Below are 18,737 nucleotides of genomic sequence, written 5' to 3'. Positions count from 1 at the left end.
AGTACGACTTCGTTATATCGAGGTTTAACTGTAGTCGTTTTACACAAAAACAAATTTAATATCTACAGTCAGAATGAAATACTGCTGGTCCCCAATTTTCATCATCATAACTGTAAGAATAGATTTTTCTGGTTTGAGACCAACCAGTGTGCCCCCTTAAACGGCTCTGCCGTTTAACGTTCCCGCCACCACGTTGCAGGCGCACTCGCGGGCGAGGTTTGTGATCATGCGGGTTCTGGTGGAGGCCGGTGGCGACCTGGTGCGGATCCAGGAGACAGTGGGGGAGGACGGCAAGCCGGACCTGATCATCACGGTGGACCGGAAGAAGATAGCCTGTGTCGGACGCCCCGCCATCGAGCGCTTCCTGCTCCAGCTGCAGGTGAGGAGAGTCGCAGAGTTTGACGTAGTCTTCAAGAGGGCAGGAAGGAGCATTGAAGGGACCAGGAAGAGAAGGTACAACGAGGCTGCTTTGTCCCGATAACAGTGGCAGCAGTTTTATCGTAAGCTGCAAACAAGTAACCGAGATATTAACGAAACGCATGAAGCAGTGGCAGCTGTCCGGCCAATTTCCAGCAATATCTCTGCAATGTCGCCGAAATCTTGTTTGTGTGATGTACGAGTGGTGGGCGTTGGCTAAAGCACCACCGAGAAACGTGACTGGGTGGTTGCAATGAGGCCTTTAGCGCAGTTAACACATTGATGACTGTGTTTTTAGCGCTGACTGGTACTACGTCACTCCTGCCTATATTATCTCACTGTAGTGTAAAATTTTGAGAGAGTCTTAAAGGAGTACCGACACCAAAATTTTATGTTCCTTTTTTATTTATTTCATCAGTGCTTAAAGCCCTGGCGAACCTGAAACAGCACTTTAAGTACTTGAGCACGCGATAAATAATTACATTGAATGGCCTGAAAATCGTCCGTTTTGGTTTCCCGCGCTTGCAGCCCGGAGGGCATGTGTAACAGAATCACGGAATGACCTCACCATTTTGTGCGGATGTCAAAACCCTGCAAAAGGCGTTGTTTCGACCTCCCCGCCGCTGAAGCTGAGCGGATGAGCTGCGTGAAGGCGTTAGGCCTAGCATTGCGGCGGAAATTTGATTACCACTTTCAATAAAAGACTTGATGGCGGCTTATGTTGCAATTCTGGGCTTTAATATTGGCTCCTTTCCCCCGTGTAAAACTTTATTTTTGGCAAGAGTGCCTTTGTGGATAGCAGTTAAGCCTGTTTTGTCTATCGTTCCTCCAAAAATGTCTAATTATCTCTAATTATCTTGGGAACTACTTGACCTACTCAAGAAATAAAGGCACATTTGAAATCAGTGGAGAAGGCTGAGAAGTTTCACAGAGTTTACTTGAAAATTAAAGGGAGTTGTTTTAAAAGCGCTGCCCGAAAACCCATACACGGCCGTAGCGGTCCGCTGTACACGGCCATAGCGGCCCGACTTGAGTGTTGAAGTATTTAACTTTGCAGTTTTTCTCACTGCGATATGCGCGCATTCTTCGTATACACGATGCGCCATCTCTTGAGGGATAAGTTAACTTTGTTTGTCGAGGCTTGCTTCTTTTTGCCCTAGGGTGCAGCGTAATGTTCAGCGGGGGCCTCCTAGATCCCCGAGCATTTTCACGTGTGTGCTGGTGTGTACAACTGAACAATGTTGTACTTCTTCATAGCCCCGTTAAATTGTTTTAAGCAAAGAAAAAATTCAGTGCCTTTCCACTCTGTGAAGAAGGATTACCAGCGAAGCTGTGGTGCATAATGTTAGAGTCCTCTAACGTTACATAATAGTCGCATAATTTGTTTTCGGATAGTTCCAGTAACGGAATAGTTACAGTTGTTTTCCGTAAGCATACTGTGGATGGTCGTGTATTGAAAGTGGAAAGTAATCCTGCAACATTTACGCAACATTTACAACCTCGGTGCGGGCTAACTAATTATGATGAGTAAATGAAACCAGGCGTAATTGTAGAGTTATCTTAGCGGCTAATTGCCACATAATCTGTTTCAGGATACTCTCGATAACATAAGAGTTGGGGCCGTTTTCTGTAGTCATACTCCCCGTGTAGATGGTTATGCTTTACTGTGCAACACCACAAAGACCAAGCTTGCACCAATCTCCCTAAAGTTAGCTTCAGTATTATAATATCTGCAGTTTGTCGATCTTACGAGCGAACGAGTGAGTGATAAGTGCATCCCTGCTGATAGCAATGCGTATTGCTGTGGGATGGGACCTTATCACCAGTGAGGTGACTTTGCTTGAGAGAGTAACTTCTTGGTTACCTTTTCCTTGTGCCGCAGGTGTTCAAGGCGACGGCGAACGTGCGTGCAGCGAAGGAGCTCTACGAGAAGTACTCGGAAGTGACCGACCACTGCCAGTACCCATTCCGCACATACTGGGACATTGTCATGGACCGCAAGAAGCCCAGGCGCCTGTTTGTCCAGTGCAACACCAGCCTCAATGGTGGGTGGCAGACAACTCTCTTCTGTCTTTTTCATGCTGGTGTGCATTTTATTTTTGATGTGTTTGCATTGGTGGGCATGCTAGTTTTGGCGGTACTAAATAACCCACTGGGTGTTGTGTGGGGAGCTGTGCTAGTGTACACTGGTGAATCCTAGATACAGCTTTGCGCAAGTCAAAAATGCTTTTCCCACCTCCTCTTAATTAAGATGGGTACTGCCTGCGTGGTGTAATCTTGACCCTATCGCTGCCACGCCCGAGATAGCACGGGCAGCCACACACACACACTCGCTGCCATGCTTGAATATACTCATGATGCCTCTTTTCCAAACTCTCTGTCCCTCTTGAGACTACCCCCTTCACTTTTCTTCTTGAGAATTTACTTTTTTGTCACGTTGAGTAAAAAATGCAGCGGAGATGTGTTTTTATTAGGGGTGTGCGAATATCAATTTTTGAATTTCGAAGCGAATTCGAATAATAAAAACAAAGTTCGAATCGAATCGAATATTTTTCGAATAGAAATACTTATTGTTTTTTGTAAAATTAATGTTTTCACCATCTAGAGACACAAAAACTGCAACTTTATTGCACAACAAATCACACAAAGTAAAATTAGGAATTACATTGCACTCAACAGGTTAAGGTCTGCACTCACTTAAATGTTAACATGGAGAAAGGTTAACTGCTCGACCTGCTCGGGGAGCAGTGACAACCTCCTGCTCGTCACCACTTTACCAGATACCGAAAACAGCCGCTCACTTGAGACACTAGTAGCTGGCATGCCCGAGCCCGTGCACATTGCCGCGCGCTGATACAGTAAAATCTTGATGATACTATACTCGCGGGACTGCGAAAAATATTCGTATCATCCGAAATTCGTATGAACCAACACAGACCAAAAAATTTAGCGCTGAAAAAAGTTTTCGTTTATTTCTTTTCCTACTTTCGCGTGAAGAAATTCGTGATTTTTTCTGCTTTTTTTAACCCCCGTGTCGCAAAGCAGTCCTTTCTGGAGCACGTAAAGCTTCGCGCTCGTCTCCTCACTCGCTGTGCCCAAGCTCGCTACACGCCGAAACAGCCAAGCGTGAACCGCATGGTGCGTTTTTGCACGCGATTCGCTCGCCTCGGCTCTGCGATTTCGCGCCCGCGCTCGACGATTTCACGCCCGCGCTCGACGATTTCGCGCCCGCGGAAGCGCCTACCTCGGTCAGAAAATGACGCACGGCGCGCGCGGCAGGATGGAGGAGCCTGACTACTTGCGATGAGATCGAGACAGCCGGCTTGGCTCCGCCGGAGATGGTTAGGCTTAGCACCCCGGCAAATATTTTATGGGCGCATTCACTAGCGGCGCGGATGATGTTTTATAGTACCGTTTTCGCATGCATTATCAGCTCCTTTACCGCACAAGCAACTTCGTGTCTCCCTTGAGCCGCATTTTAAAGAGCGGTTAGAAGCAGTCGCTCGAGCGCCCGCGCCACTTCGCGGCTGGAGCCGACGCCATGTTGACGCCGCGGCGCCGCCGGCCGCGCCGCGCGCAGCGTGGGCGTGGTTTCGCGGCGGTGTCAGCGCGTTGGGCGTACGCAGAGCGTTTTCGCGAGCAGAAAACAACAGCCCGGCCGTTTCTGGAGAAAGAGTGACAAACAGGGGAGCAAGAGCCGTCACTTGCTCGTTCGGCAGTCAGGTACCTCGCCGGCTCGTTCGTATCTTCCGCTGGGCCGCGCAGGTCCGTTCGTAACAGCCGAAATTTTGCCCATTGCAAACAATGCAATTTCGCCGGGACTTTTCGGAAATTCGTATCATCCCGTAATTCGCACCCCCAGAATCGTATCATCGAGAGTCCACTGTAAATAAACACCGATACAGACACGCTCTGAATTTTTTTTTTTTTTTTTTTTTTAAAGTTTTGGGTGGTTCGAATATTTCGAACAATAAAAGTGTCGTTCGAATCGAATTGAATACCAAAAAATTCGAATCGAATGTCGAAGTTTCGAATATTCGCACACCCCTAGTTTTTATCTCAGTACGGTTGCTGATTGTGTAGACGATCGCAGTAACTTGATATCACCCTTCAGTACACGCAGGAATTCTAAGAACCCATTCCAACAAAAAAAAAACTCAACAGTAGCCGGAGACGTGAGCGCGAATGCCGTGGCTCACAATTTAAAAATTGCGCGCATGCGGAGCACCACCTACTGAACGCAAAACAAACCTTCTTGTGCCATAAAAACGTTGCGGCGTGCGAATAGAGCACAAAACGTACTCCGCACTCTTTCCGTGCTCTTTGCTGTTCGGGCTGGTTCTGTCGGTTTGCAAATCAAGCACTAAACGTACTCCACACTCCTCTGCTCTTGCTGTTCCGTGGCTTCGCCATAGGCTGCATGGTTTTGTTGCTCAGCTGTGTTCCAACCTTTTTTTGTGCTCCTGGTGTGCTCCGTACAATGGGCCAGTGCATGAGCTAGACAGCCGCTTTTAAACTGAAGGTGGTGGAGCATGCGTTGATGCACATGGAAACCGCGCGGCTGAGTGGCACTTCAATGTTGACCCAGTGTATGTACACTACGGGCGAAAACGAGGTTTTTTTGGGCGGTGAACAGGGATCGCCATGTGTTTCAAAGGGCTCAAAGAACGGAAGTTTCCCGGTGTCGGAAAAGAAATTTTGGAGTGCCTTGACGGCAGGAAAGACGGTGCGCTGTGGGCCAAACACAAATGCGAAGCCGCAAGCGACTTCAGTTAGGAGGAGAGCTCCGTGGCGAATAAGGGGGCCACTAGCATGTTGGGAATAAAAAAGAAATTTGATTTTATAATTACCTAAGTGTTTTTACGAAAATAGTAAGGCTCTGCCAGCACTTCTCTTAGCAACTTCATTGTATGAAATTTCAACTTTTAAAAATCTGTTGCAATTTTTTTACCGCATAATGAACCCTCCCCCCATATTCGCGCCGAATTTTCTGGAAATAAAGTGGGTTCATTGCTCAAGTAATTACGGTAGCAAATGGCTTCCCCGCTCACACACTAATCAAATCAGTTCTCTGCTAATGATTGCCCGTTCCATCTGCCACAGGAGACAGCGTGCAGCTGAAGGAGTATGAGCCAACGCCCGAAGGACACCTCGAGTCGTGGCTCGACCGCTTCGACGCCAATGCCGCCAAGGAGCTCGAAAAGGTCCTACTCGAGCTGTGGAAAAAGGACAAGGAGCACTTCTGAGCTTAGACACCCACACGCGCAGATTCTTCCTTGTTTTTAAGCTGTCGCCTCTGGCAAGGCTGAAGGCGACGGCAGACACAATCGCAGACGCAACCGACAATGATAATAAAAAAAGAGTCGTTTTGTACATTCTGAACCACCTGGATGATGGCATTACTTGCAGGCTCATCGTGTGTCTCATGGATGGCACTGTCGATGCAAGGCCTGGATCTTTATTTTTTTTTTTATTTCAAAAATTAACCGAACTTGCTTTGTTAAAAAGGGATTGAGGGCAGGCACAATAAAAAAAATGCACGCCATCCCGCCCTGCGAAAGTGAATGTCCAGCGCAGTTGTTGTGAACCGCTACACATGCTGATGGGGGATGGTACTTGATGTTTCTCGTTGTCCTGCCGGGTTTTTCACTTGCACTCGGCTTCTATGGCGGCAAATGCTGGGTCCTGACACATGCGCTTGGTGTCGTGGCCGAGAAGTGCTGTGTCCTGCCTAGCTTGACGCATGCACTATCCCTCGAATGACATCAAGCCCCCTTCCTATTCGAGGGCAACTGCAAACCTAATCTTCCATGAAGAGAAAATACAACTTCGTTTAATTTGAAAGAACTAGAATTCAGTATCTCACTCAGCTCCATTAGAGCCACAAAAGATGTTTTTTTAACAAAAAAAAAAAGAAAGAAGTATTTAAAAGCTTTCAAATTTTTCGCCACAGTGACATGTTATGAGCAAGAATGACGTCATACGGGCCAACAATAAACCATAACTTTCAGTGCGTTAACTGCACGTTAGCATTCAAGTGATGCGGTCAAATGGAACTAGAGGCCCCATTACAGACGTCCAGTTATGTGTCGTCGCGACAGGTCAGTTAGGCAGCCGCCAATCGCACAAACAAGGTTCCGTGACGTCATAGAAAAGTTGCGGGAAATTGGCTAGGGGGTCGCCACGGCTTCACACGTTTTCTTTAATATATCCGTTATTTGTTTGAGGATTGTGATGATATTCGTATCATTGTTATTGGGACTAGGCAGTCTTTCTAATAAACCCAACTTTTATTTTGTCATCATGGCTCCTTTAACCAGAACATGCGGGGAGGGTGTTCCCATTGTTCACCGGCGCCTTATCATCCATCATGCAGTTTTGGTGCTTGTTTTCAGTTTTTTTTTCTTTTTTTTTTCACGAGTACTGAGCTCTATGCTAACACCCGATTACCCTGACACATGCGCTCAGTGTCTTGGGTGAGGACTGCTGGGTCCTGCCTGGCTTTTTTGTTTACAACGCGAAATTTTTTGAAAGACGAGAGGCTAACAGCTTTGCCGTAAAATTTGATTTTTTTTTATTATAATGCCGAAATGTACTAACGTTCTTTGAAGAAGTCCCCACGGAGTGGCATCCTCGCATGCGCACCAGAAGTCATTTAAAAATGGTGCCAAATGCACGCCCGTGTGGCCCCGCCTAGTTGCTGCAGGTTTCGTGTGGCGCGCAGTGGTATTTATTTTTGCTTGAAAAACGTGTAATAACATTTGCTTTTATAAATACTTACAAATATAGTGCTTAGTTACTTGAATTCTTGTGTAGTTCAGTATATGGCGCTGCTAGTTGAAACAGCGTTGCGCATGCGTTGTGAAGCATTTGTTTACGTCTTCTGGTCAGTCACCTATCATTCCATTCGTGCGCACGGTTTCTTTTTTGACAGGTTAGAGCGATCCTCCACGCCTGAAGTCCACTGTGCTATTAGCATTGCCTCGCTTGTCTCAGAATCTGCGCAAGAAGTGACAATTTGAAGAAAAAATAAACCGAGTACTTTAAAGTTGGATTTCAGAAAACACCATTTTCGCTGAGAAAAAGAATATATTTTTTTTTAAATATTCGAGTTTCTGAAACCATATTTTTTTATGAGTTGTATATCAACTCTACTTACACAATCTCAACCAAAATTCAGATGTTCTCATGAAAGTTTCTATTTTTATTCACACTTTTTCGGTCAAAAATTATTCTGATTTGTGTTTGTGTTATGTAAATATTTTTCAAAGATCAGCAGTTATTGCCCCCATTATTATTCTGGTTCAGAAGAAAGCCCGAGGAAATAAGCGCCAACAGAAAATGTGTCAGCTATGTGCCTGCAAAAAACACTTATGAAAATGTTCCTTAAGCCGAGAAAAAAAAAAAGAGAAAATTTTACTTTTCTTTTAAAAACTAATTAATATTTCTGTATGAAATTTTGCACACAGCTAGTGGATATCCATTACACATACTGTCCAAAATTGCAAGTTTATTACTCAAAAAGCAGTGAAGTTGACCGCAGACGAAGTAGGACACCTACGTGCACTGTCCATGCCCCCATAAACAAAATTGACCAGCTTCAAGGGGTGATCCCTCGCAAACCCATTTAGGCAGGGCAAATTATTGATTTTTAGTGTAGACTTTGCTGGCTTACAAAAAGGCGGCGTAAGAACAGGACGAAAGAATAAGGAAAACAATGGGCACGGGCACTGGCTTACAACTAAGTGATTTATTGTGTGCTGGCAGTCTAAGAAAAGGCGGAAAGCATACAAAAATAAGAAATCGCGGTCCATCTCCACTAACGTGAAACCTGGAGAGGGGTGAAGCATGCTGTGCGTAAGTGTATTCTTGGCACCTTGGTGTTTTTGCCCACGGAGGTGAAACCGTTTGGGGTAGAGGTATACAGCTTTGCTTAAAAAGGATCTTGTCTTTGAAGCATGGGGTGTTCTAGCACGAGGCATTGGAAAACGAGTGTCTCGATGTGTTCTTTTAGTACTTGTTGCGCTCTAGCTCAAGGCTTTGGAAAATGAGTGTCCCGGTGTATCAGTACCGTGACTACATGATGCTACGACGACGATGAGGAAAGCCTTCTAAAAAATATGTGGTCAACATTCTTTTAAAGGTTCTCATGACTCCATATGCTTCAAATTTCGAAATAACTATATGCTGGGTACCAGGTCACTGTGGGATCCCTGGCAATGAGACCGCCGATCAAATGGCTGGTGCTGCTGCTCTCGTGACCACAGTTGACATAACAACAGTACCTTACACCGACCTAAAGACACACATCAGACGATAGTTTCGTTACACATGGCAATTAGACTAGAGTCAACAGACAACAAACTACATGTAATAAAACCACAATTGGGACGCTACACAACTGACTCGCACAACAGATACACTGAAGTTGCCCTGGCTAGGCTGCGTATAGGCCACACACATGTAACCCACTCCCACCTGCTCACTGGACCTTCGGGACCCATGTGTAGCAGGTGTGGAAAGGGCCTGTCTGTAGTCCACATACTAATCACATGCATGGCACTTGACATAACATGACACAAACATTTCCCTGAATTATACAGACGACACATTCCACTGCACCCATCATACTTTTTAGCCGATGAACCAATGTTTTCTAGTCAACGTGTTTTTTAAGTTTTTAGCTGAGGTAAAATTTCTGCAGCTCTTGCCATATCATGTGTAATCATCCTGGTCCTATACACCAGCCACCTCCATCGTATTTTGTTTTGCGTCACTTTTACTTTTACTCACATGTTTAGTATTTACGGTCTCATAAAAAATTCAGTAACTTCTTCTCTGGCGCTCTTTGCCCTTGTACCATTAAGCACCAACCATCGTCATCATCGTCAGTGTGACTACATGAAACGATGATGACGACGGGAGACGGCGACAGCCCGCGCCCCTAAGGAGCTCCGCCCTTAAAAATGCTAACTGCGTGGATACACTATCTCCTCTAACGAGGCAACCAGCACGTTTGCGCATAGAAAATGCTTCAAACATTTCGCGTGCTCTTTCATTGTGTCGTTTTGAGATGTTGTGCTGTTCAAACAAAGGCTTGCACCCGCATGAAGAAGCGTTTAACAAGTGTGCTGCTGGTACAAGGCTTGATAGAGTAAGCATGCTTGCGAAAGCGGTCGTTGGCGCAACGTCCATTTCCCCCACATAGGAGTTGCCACAGGAGAGGAGAATCTTGTCCCTTGATTCGGCCACCTGGCCGAAAGTTAGAATTCTTGAACAAGACATTTATACAGGAAAAGCATTTCTAAACTACTAAATATGGTTGAGACGTTTATACTTGCCAACATTGTTGAGCAAAAAGAAAATGTTAGGGATATTGGAGGCAAAACAGCAACACATAAGTGATATTTGCATAGTTCTTTTAATTAAAAATACATGACTGCTCGCTTCTTGCGATAGCAAAGAAAAACAATACGCCTTGAAAAGAGTTTTGATCTCAAAATACAAAAAGTGATTGCACGCCCTCTTGTGGCAGTGTTCCAAGCTCAAAAGTAGCGACAGGTGCCAGTAGATGGCGTGAGCGGTGCAACATAGAAAAATTGAATTGACTTGAGCAAACCTCAACTGTGTTCATCGTGGGAGATGCGAAACAGGAGGGGAAGAGTGTGAGAGGTCGACGGGAAGAAAAAAGAGCAGCTTTTACGTGGCACGGTTGCCAGAAGGCCGTGTTCTTTTGACAACATCTGCAGTGAAGCAAGCAGATACGTAGGCAATTTTTCTACAAGGCTGTTTGGAATTTACTTTCTTGCACAGGCTGCCTTTATTGGCTCTTCCTTCCACTTTAAAAGAGCACCTAAGCACTTCTTGTAATGTAGTGAGTGTGAAGGCATGAGAGAGAGAGAGAGAATAAACATCTTTAAGTTCAAGCTTAATGGTGCAGGATGAGATTGGCATGGCTATTCTGACTTATGATTATTACCATTATGCTTTACCTTTTGTGCCTTTTCCTTCGTTTCTCCATCACTATGATAATTGATTGATTGATTGATTGTAAGGTTTAATGCGCCGACGCAACGCAGGCGATGAGGTGTGCCGTAGTGGAGGGCTCCGGATTAAATTTGACCGCCTGGGGGCCTTTAACGTGCGCCAAAATCTCGTACACACGGGTGTTTTTGCTTTTCGCCTCCATCAGAAAAGCGGCCGCCGTGGCCGGTAATCGAACCCATGTCCTTGTGCTTTGCAGCACAATGCCTTAGCCACTGACCCACCGCAGCGGGTCTATCACTACGATGCAAAACATGCCCACGTCAAATCAGTGTGCTCAAACTGCTTATGTAGTCCTGAGCACGTCTCCGGCACACATCTCAAAGTCGAAGGAGTCGACTGGAGTCGCGCTGCTTCTGGGGGTTGCGGTACCAGGCATCGTTCTGCCGCAGACATGAAGCATCTTGTAAGGCAAACATTACGCATCATGTCGTACATACATATGGACACGTTTTTGTCCAAGTTGGGTGCTTATGTTATCGTTTGACAACCTGTGAAAACCTTTTCCAGTGAAATATAAACTTTGGGTCCTGCCTCAAAGCCTTGCATCTGGGTCCAGGCAGCAGGTGTAATGGATAAAGGAACCAAGTCCTGTGGGAGACATTCTTGCTAGAATTAAGAAGAGAAATGGAGCAGGACAAGGCATGGAACAGACCGCCAAGATAGCAAGTAGAAGGAAGAGTAGTAGTAAAGAAAATCCTCAGGAGGAAGGGCTGTATTTAGTGAACAAAAGGTGTTAGTAGTACCATGTTTATTGATAAGGAACACCAAAAGCCAGTTTGGGGAAGGGTAGCTAGGGCAGGAGAAACGGAGGATGTGACAGCTTCTTGGGGACTGGATTGAAATGCTCTGTTGTCCCTAGAAGTGGCCCCTGTTGTGCAGTTATCAATGGGGTAATAATGACATTGCTCACAGGTCAGTTTATTGTGTGCCTTGCATGTACGTGTAATGGAAATGTGGCAATGAGAAAGCAGGAGACCAAAGAGAGATAGTGTTGTGTGCTGATGTTCAAAGAGTCTGGTGAATGGGAAGCTAGATGGGGCCTGTATGTGGCCAACAGCTGCCACAAATGTCATGTTGATCGTGGCAAACGCAACTCACCACTCAATGCAGCTGCTTCAAGGAGGCAACAGAAGATTCTCCACCACCACTGCTCGTGAAAATGATGTGCGGTTCGCTTGAGCTGCGCAGCCACTGTTAGGGTGGGCGGATGCACCAAATATTATGAACATTCCTACTTCAAACCAAATTCCCTAAATGCAGTGCATTTCAGGCTCGATGCCTGGGGCAGCCATCCAGGATATTTTTCAGGATTGCATTCACTTTACCACATAGAGGGAGATCAACAATGGTTCTGCATTTCACCCAACCACCGTTTTGGCATCACATGCAGTATACTTCCATGGCTAGGATCTGGGATCAAAGCTTATACGGCTAGCAAAGCTGCTATTCTTTCTATGCTTAGTGTGAAGCGTTTTATGCTTTTATGGCTAGCAAAGCTTCTATGGCTAGGATCCAGGATTTTATGGCATCCGCACACGTGGAAGAACAATGTGGGAAAGCAAGCTTACAAAGCCCACCATCATCATCATCACCAGCCTAACTATGCCCACTGCAGGGCAAAGGCCTCTCCCATGGATCTCCAATTACCCCGGTCCTGTGCTAACTGCCACCAATTCATCCCCGCAAACTTCTTGATCTCATCTGCCCATCTATCTTTCTGCCGCCCCCTGCCATGCTTGTGTTCTCTTGGGATCCACTTTGTTACCCTTAATGACCAACGGTTATCTGGCCTTCGCATTACATGCCCTGCCCCCACACATTTCTTCTTAATTTCTACTAATATGTCCCTAACACACCTTTGTTCCCTGACCCACACCGCTCTCTTCTTGTCCCTTAATGTTACACCTATCATCCTCCGTTCTATTGCTCGCTGAGTCGTCCTCAATTTAAGTTGAACCCTCTTAGTGAGCCTCCAAGTTTCTGCCCTGTAGTTGAATACCGGTAAGATGCAGCTGTCATACAAAGCCCACAGTTATTGCCAAAGTAAATGCATATCGCAACTCTCACCTGAGCGAAAATTCTCTTCGGAAAACTGAGTGAAATGGCCAAGAAATGCAAACGCATGTTGCCACTCGGTTCGTACTTATGTGCCTCTGTGAAGGTACGACATGCATGACATAGTGTGCTCCTGATAAGGTGACCAAGTGGATTGCGTTGGAAAACCCAGTGTGTGTGCTATTAGAACATCGTCACCAGCAAAGTCACACACCATTAAAAGAATTATTTGAACCTCAAGCTTGTACACCTAATTACTTGGATATGCATTTAGATTTAGAGTAGATTAGTGATTATTAAGAGGCACCATTTTCGAGATCTGTAGGGTCAACATAAAAGCGCATGTGTGTATGTATGTGTCTTTCTTAGGGATGACCGCCATCAATGCTCAACAGAAATAAGAACTCCTCACACATTTCACGAAAAGTCTGTGTCGCATATACAGTCGAACACGGATATATCGAACTCCAAGGGGATCGTGAAAGAATTCGATATATCGATAATTCGATATATAAAATACGCCTATCTGAAGATTATCTGACCACTCCTCACATCACTGAGAGTTTTCTAAAGTCGTGGAAAACGGTAGCTTACCGTTTCAACCCTCAAAGCACGGAATATCCGAACCGCAGCATGATGACCACCGCACTTTATTTATCATTGAAATGTCTTTGAGCTTGGCTTGTTTTTTTCTCCTGTGTCGTAAAGTTTTCCAAATTGTCTTCAAGATTACCAACACGCACAAATGAGAAAATCAACGCTGTACACTGTGCCCCAACAGAGGCGAATAACGCTGACGTAACCTCGGCTGCAGTAGGCGGTTGGGAACGTTGTCAGGCACTGAGTGCCGTTATCTTCAGTATCCGAACCGAACACCTCCCCCATCTGGAGGCGTGCCACGAAGTTCGCATGCTTTGCGCCCGACACGTTCCGGAATAGTTGGGGCGGGTTGTGCTGCATTCGCCTTCTCGTCAACGTCGATGCGTGCATCGCCCTCAAAAAAACTGCGAGGAATTCCGAACGCCTTTTCAACCAACATCTTTTTAGCAGCCTGCACCCGACGAATTCCCGCCTTCGTTGCTCCGAAATGAATGCCTTGGACAAAACAAACATACAACGCCACATCGGCCCCCCTGCAAGAGCCACCAAACAGCTCATTATCTGAAAAAGAGTGCCTCCGCTCAATTTATTTTGCTCCTTCATGTCCTTTCGCCCCAACCACTATCCACGTTCTAGCTATCATGGACCAGCCCCTCGTGCTAGCGTGAAAACAGCTAGTGAAGGCCATTGAAGCGGCATAATACCGCGGACGCGGTCTCTGTCTCACCAAGCCAGGCAGCTCCTGCGATGAGTCAACATTTTTATCAGCTCAACCCCATCAGAGGAAGCAAACTTTCAGGGGCAGCTTCGGCGCGGAATTCGATATATCGATTTGCCCGTGATCAGGAGTTCGATACACGCGCACAACAGCCCTATACTTTTGCATGGGATTTTCAAGGGGATGTTTGCGCTGTTCGATATAGACAATAATTCGATATATCCGTGTTCGATATATCCGTGTTCAACTGTATTTCAGTTGCTGAAACACTCCGCTGGTCATCCACTTTTGTAAAGCCAGAATAGTAAGTGAATTTTTCTATAACCAATGACTTTTCCTAGAGAACTTTTGCTGAAAAATTCGTCTCTCCCTATAATGTTTTGGCGAGCTGATCTCTACTCATATGCAGTACTATCTAGAATGTGTCTCACTTGGTGTCAGGAGGTGGCGGGGGTGTTCTTTCATGTAACATGTCTGTTCTTTGGATTCCATCGCCTTCAAAACTGGTTTGCAGTGAAAGAAAGCGAAGATGCAGGAATTTCTTCGTGCATTCATTTTTACGACATCCCGACGGCCCCACTTGATATCAGGTCACTTAGAAATTGAGCCTTACTATGTGCACATTGAAATGGTTGAACTGGAATTGAATGCGAAAACAAAGCACTACTGATTTGCTCCTGTGAATTAAAACTGCTGCATCCCCCACATGCAATGCCTGTTCAGCGCGGGTTCACGAGATATGGATTAAATCCTGTCGGAATGTGTCAGTTTCAAGTATGTATCGCCTCTTTTAACGGACAAGGAAGTGTATGAAACTAATTTTTACGAAAAAAGACAAAGGAAACCAACAGAAGCATTGAACACAATTTTACTCAAACAATTTGGAAAGAACACAAAGACACAAAGTCCGCCAAGGGAAGGCTACCCGCACAACGCCTTGAAGAGAGCACACAATGATGAGCAGGTACGTAATCTCTGTTCCACTTTCACGCACTCCTCGCAGCAGTCATCGATCGTCAACAAGATGGGCCGTACAAGCCCAAAGCCACTTCCAGAAACTTGTACCCACCAGTGGAACGGACAATTGGGCTAGTTGGTAGCTGTTCATCTTGAAGGTGGAAGCGCTCACACAACAGTAGAAAAAGCATACGACACAGCGCTAACTCGCAACTATTTGTTTACTGAAAACAAACACCAATATAGAGTTGCAACATCTCACGTGGTGCGTTCGTCTCACCCAAGACAAAGCCATGAAAGTCACTTTTCACATGGATCAAATACACACCGAGGTATTTCTTGGTATGCCATTGTTTTGCTATTCTAATGCCCTTACCCTTCGATTGTCGTGTGCACCCCAGAGTGTATTTAATCCATGTAAAAGGCGACTTTCATGGTTTTATCTCGGGCGAGGCAAATGCAACACGCAAGATGTTGCAAGTATATATTTGTGTTTCTTTTCAATTAACAAATAGTTGTGAGTTAGCTTCGTGTCGTCTCTGCTTTTTCTACTTTCGTCCCTGTCGTGTGAGCGCTTCCACCTTCAAGCTGTACCCCCCATTCCAGCCTGCCCGTAAGTATGACTAGACGAATTCACACCACTTCTCTAGGGTCTTGAGCGTCTCCAGGCAGAACTTCTTGGATGTCGTCTCCAGCTCGAAGCACTTGTGCTCTAGCCGACACACCTGTTCCTGCAGGTTGCGGATGATCATCTCGGACGTGCTGAGTTGCCCCTTGAGCTGCGCAATCTCCTCGTCCTTTTTCCGCAGCTCGTCGTTGGGATTGCCGAGTGACTCTTGTTCCGCATTGAGATTAAAGTCCGGTGCGGCCAACTCCTCCACAACGGCTGGCTGTTTTTCCGGGGCGATGATGCGGGGAACTGCGGTCGGAAGCAACCGGCGGCCATACGGTCCTCTTTGCACAAAGTCCTCCTCCCTGAAATGCCTTGAGCAGACGCGTATCTTGTTGATGGTCGCCTTAGGACGCTCTGGTCCCAATGCCGCGAGCCACAGTTTGCGACGCCGAGAGTTCTTGGGCAATCCATGGTACGTTACCTGCAGAAAGGTGAACGGAGTTACGTATGAAAATTTTGTGCTCTGAAAAGATACCTGGCATTTGACTGACTATATGGAGAATGGTACTTGAAGGTGAATGAATCCAATCGTTAACAATCCTTGTTTATCTTAGCCTTATGCGAGTGTGGTTTGTCATTCTAGCTGCTTGGAAACATTATATAAGGATGAATCCACCAGGTAGCACATGTTTTTGCGCATAACAGAAATGAAAAGATTTTACGCGTTCTATTGGAACGTGATTGTATTAATCCAAATCCAAACGTAGGAGCATATGGATTCAACTTAAATTGAGGACGACTCAGCAAGCAATGGAACGAAATATGATAGGTGTAACATTAAAGGAGCCATGAAGAGAAAATACAACTTCGTGTAATTTGAAAGAACTAGGATTCAGTATCTCACTCAGCTCCATTACAGCCCCAAAAGATGTTTTTTAACAAAAAAAAAGCCAGAAGTATTTAAAAACTTTCAAATTTTGCGCCACAGTGACGTGTTATGAGCAAGAATGACGTCATACGGGCCAACAATAAAACATTAGTGCGTTAACTGCACGTTAGCATTCAAGTGATGCGGTCAAATGGAACTAGAGGCCCCATTACAAACGTCCAGTCATGTGTCGTCGCGACAGGTCAGTTAGGCGGCCGCCAATCACACGAACAAGGTTCCGTGACGTCATAGAAAAGTTGCGGGAAATTGGCTAGGGGGTCGCGACTGCTTCACACGTTTTCTTTAATATCTACATTATTTGCTCGAAGATTGCGATGATATTGGTATCATTGTTATCGGGACTAAGCAGTCTTTCTAATAAACCCAACTTGTATTTTGTCTTCATGGCTCCTTTAAGGGACAAGAGAGCAGAGTGGGTCAGGGAACAAACGCGTGTTAAGGACATATTAGTAGAAATTAAGAAGAAATGGACGAGGGCAGGGCATGTAATGCGAAGGCAAGATAACAGTTGGTCATGAAGGGTAACAGAGTGGATCACTAGAGAAGGCAAGCGTGGCAGAGGGTGGCAGAAAGTTAGAAGGGAAGACTAGATCAAGAAGTTTGAGGGGATAAATTGGTCGCATTTAGCACAGGACCGGGATAATTGCAGATTAATGGGAGAGGCCTTTGCCCTGCAGTGGGCGTAGATAAGCTGGTGATGATGATGATGATATGTGAACTACTCGGGCTCCAGGTGGCCTAGTGTTTAAAGCTAATATAAAAGTAGACTAAAAGGCTGTAAAGGTAACTAAAAGAAGACTGGGATGCCAGTGGGGAAAAGCAGAGAAAGGAATGTAACGTAATACTACAGCTACCACCTGTAATGAACAAGGTTTAACTTCAACCTGGGCAGCGCAAAAATTTAAAAATATTTGTGGGGTTACACACGTCACCACCCCATACAATAGGCATACCCTTATCAATTAATCCAAACAGGTCATGAGTGCGCGTGCGCAGTAAGGCCGGCGCAGCTAGGGTCACGGCCGCTGAAACACGTTCACGATGAGTTGGCGTCACCCGTCGACATTCGCGAATAGTTCCACAACGCTCGCGCTCTAGTGGGTGACACTCCGCAATACCGAAACGACGCTGCCGATCTGACCCACTTAGTTGCGTGCAACTGTTAATTAAGATATGAACAGTAGTCACGCGATCTTATAAAAAAAAAAAAAAATTCATAAGTGCTGCAGGGCCGCATACAAAATTGCGCTGTCTGCTTTCACGGCGCCAGCAAGCTTCGTACAATGACCGCTTCAAACCGGACCGCCCTCCGTAAATGTAGGCATATAAGACAAAGGTCACACTAACATCGCTTCAGCTCCAAACTTGGGTCTTGTCGTGGCGTCTTAAACCAAGCGGCAAGTCTCTCAGCGCACGCGTTCCGTGCACAAAATCATAGCAGTGGACTGGGGCGGGGCGTGTATACCTTATTGTCGGCGGAGTCTGCGCCTCCCCGTTCTTCGCACCACGACACACAGCATTCGGAAATCATCGTAGGCGATGGTAGTCTGTACTAGGCGGGTCAAAGACTCGCGTCCCATACACACGCCAGAGGCCCGAACGCAAGGACGCGCTGGTCGCAGAACAGAACAAACAGAAACATGTGTGTGCGGGCGTATGGATCAATGATGTAACGGCTACGCCGGCTCGGAAGGCTTGGTCTATGTTGGTAACAAGCGCCACCACCTCCCCGTTGGATGTGTGTATTTAAGTAGAAGAAATGACAACTGGGCTAGTTGGTAATGCATTTGAAGTGTAAAATGCGTTTAACATACTTTTAACGAGAAGCTGCGTTAAGATCATTGCGTAAAATTGTTCGTGCTTTCCGCCGCTTCATTATTTTAATCTGTTCTGCTACTTGATGTACTAGTTCCAAATCTTCACGCAAAGACGCCACTGAATGTGTACATTCTACAACATGGTTAACGGTTTACTGGTCCGTTCACTTTCACAACGGTAAAACAGCGCGAGCTCACGAAGCAAAGAGAAGATAACAACACGAGAGCTGTTGCACCATTATGAATCATACATATTCGCATGTCGATACGCATGACTGCAGCTCGCACTTTGAAACGAAGAATTAAAAAAAAAAAGGAGAGAATAATGCCTCTTCTAGTTCTCCCGCTCTATTTGTGTTCCGAATTTCTTTAAAGAGGCCTAAGAGAAAGAAAGCTTCAGTGAAGTCACTCAAGCGCGCAAACAATGCTCACACCACGACCGGCTTTATAAATATTGATAAGGCCGGTCGTGGCTCGTACAAAGAAAAATCTTGGGCTAAATTCTAGTGTAGTAATATTTGTTTCGGTTATCTTCCTAGCCATCTAATTAATTATAGTACTGGC

At 45.7% G+C, this 18,737-nt stretch overlaps 2 protein-coding genes across 3 annotated transcripts in view; one reads left to right on the top strand and one right to left on the bottom strand.

The window, feature by feature from the left end:
* Dppiii (dipeptidyl peptidase 3) overlaps nt 1–5,799 on the top strand; it is a 63,561-nt gene extending 57,762 nt beyond the window's left edge. For both annotated transcript variants that reach the window (XM_077683220.1, XM_077683221.1), the window contains 3 exons: nt 200–379; nt 2,300–2,462; nt 5,521–5,799. In XM_077683220.1, the coding sequence (XP_077539346.1) occupies nt 200–379; nt 2,300–2,462; nt 5,521–5,663 (486 nt within the window). In that variant the 3' untranslated portion in view covers nt 5,664–5,799. The remainder of the gene's footprint in view (nt 1–199; nt 380–2,299; nt 2,463–5,520) is intronic.
* Nucleotides 5,800–14,687: 8,888 nt separating this feature from the next.
* Nucleotides 14,688–18,023, bottom strand: LOC144151508 (uncharacterized). Its single transcript, XM_077682583.1, has 2 exons — nt 17,822–18,023; nt 14,688–15,888 (listed from the first exon to the last, which is right to left on the bottom strand). Exons 1-2 carry the CDS (start codon nt 17,885–17,887, stop codon nt 15,418–15,420), a joined length of 537 nt encoding a protein of 178 aa, XP_077538709.1. The 5' UTR covers nt 17,888–18,023; the 3' UTR covers nt 14,688–15,417.
* Nucleotides 18,024–18,737: the final 714 nt, after the last annotated feature.

Source organism: Haemaphysalis longicornis, unplaced genomic scaffold, assembly GCF_048455015.1.
Source record: "Haemaphysalis longicornis isolate Haplotype H1 unplaced genomic scaffold, Haemaphysalis longicornis Haplotype H1 scaffold_9, whole genome shotgun sequence".
NCBI lineage: Eukaryota > Metazoa > Arthropoda > Arachnida > Ixodida > Ixodidae > Haemaphysalis > Haemaphysalis longicornis.
The sequence above is the reverse complement of the archived record's forward strand: the minus strand, read 5'-3'. Positions and strand labels throughout refer to the sequence as shown.

What these genes read in the sequence shown, in the direction of transcription:
- LOC144151508 (XM_077682583.1), bottom strand. Translation starts at nt 17,887, where the DNA reads ATGATTTCCGAATGCTGTGTGTCGTGGTGCGAAGAACGGGGAGGCGCA. An exon ending in CAGACTCCGCCGACAATAAG is followed by an intron (nt 15,889 to 17,821) that starts GTATACACGCCC and finishes ACCTTTCTGCAG; the next exon opens with GTAACGTACCATGGATTGCC.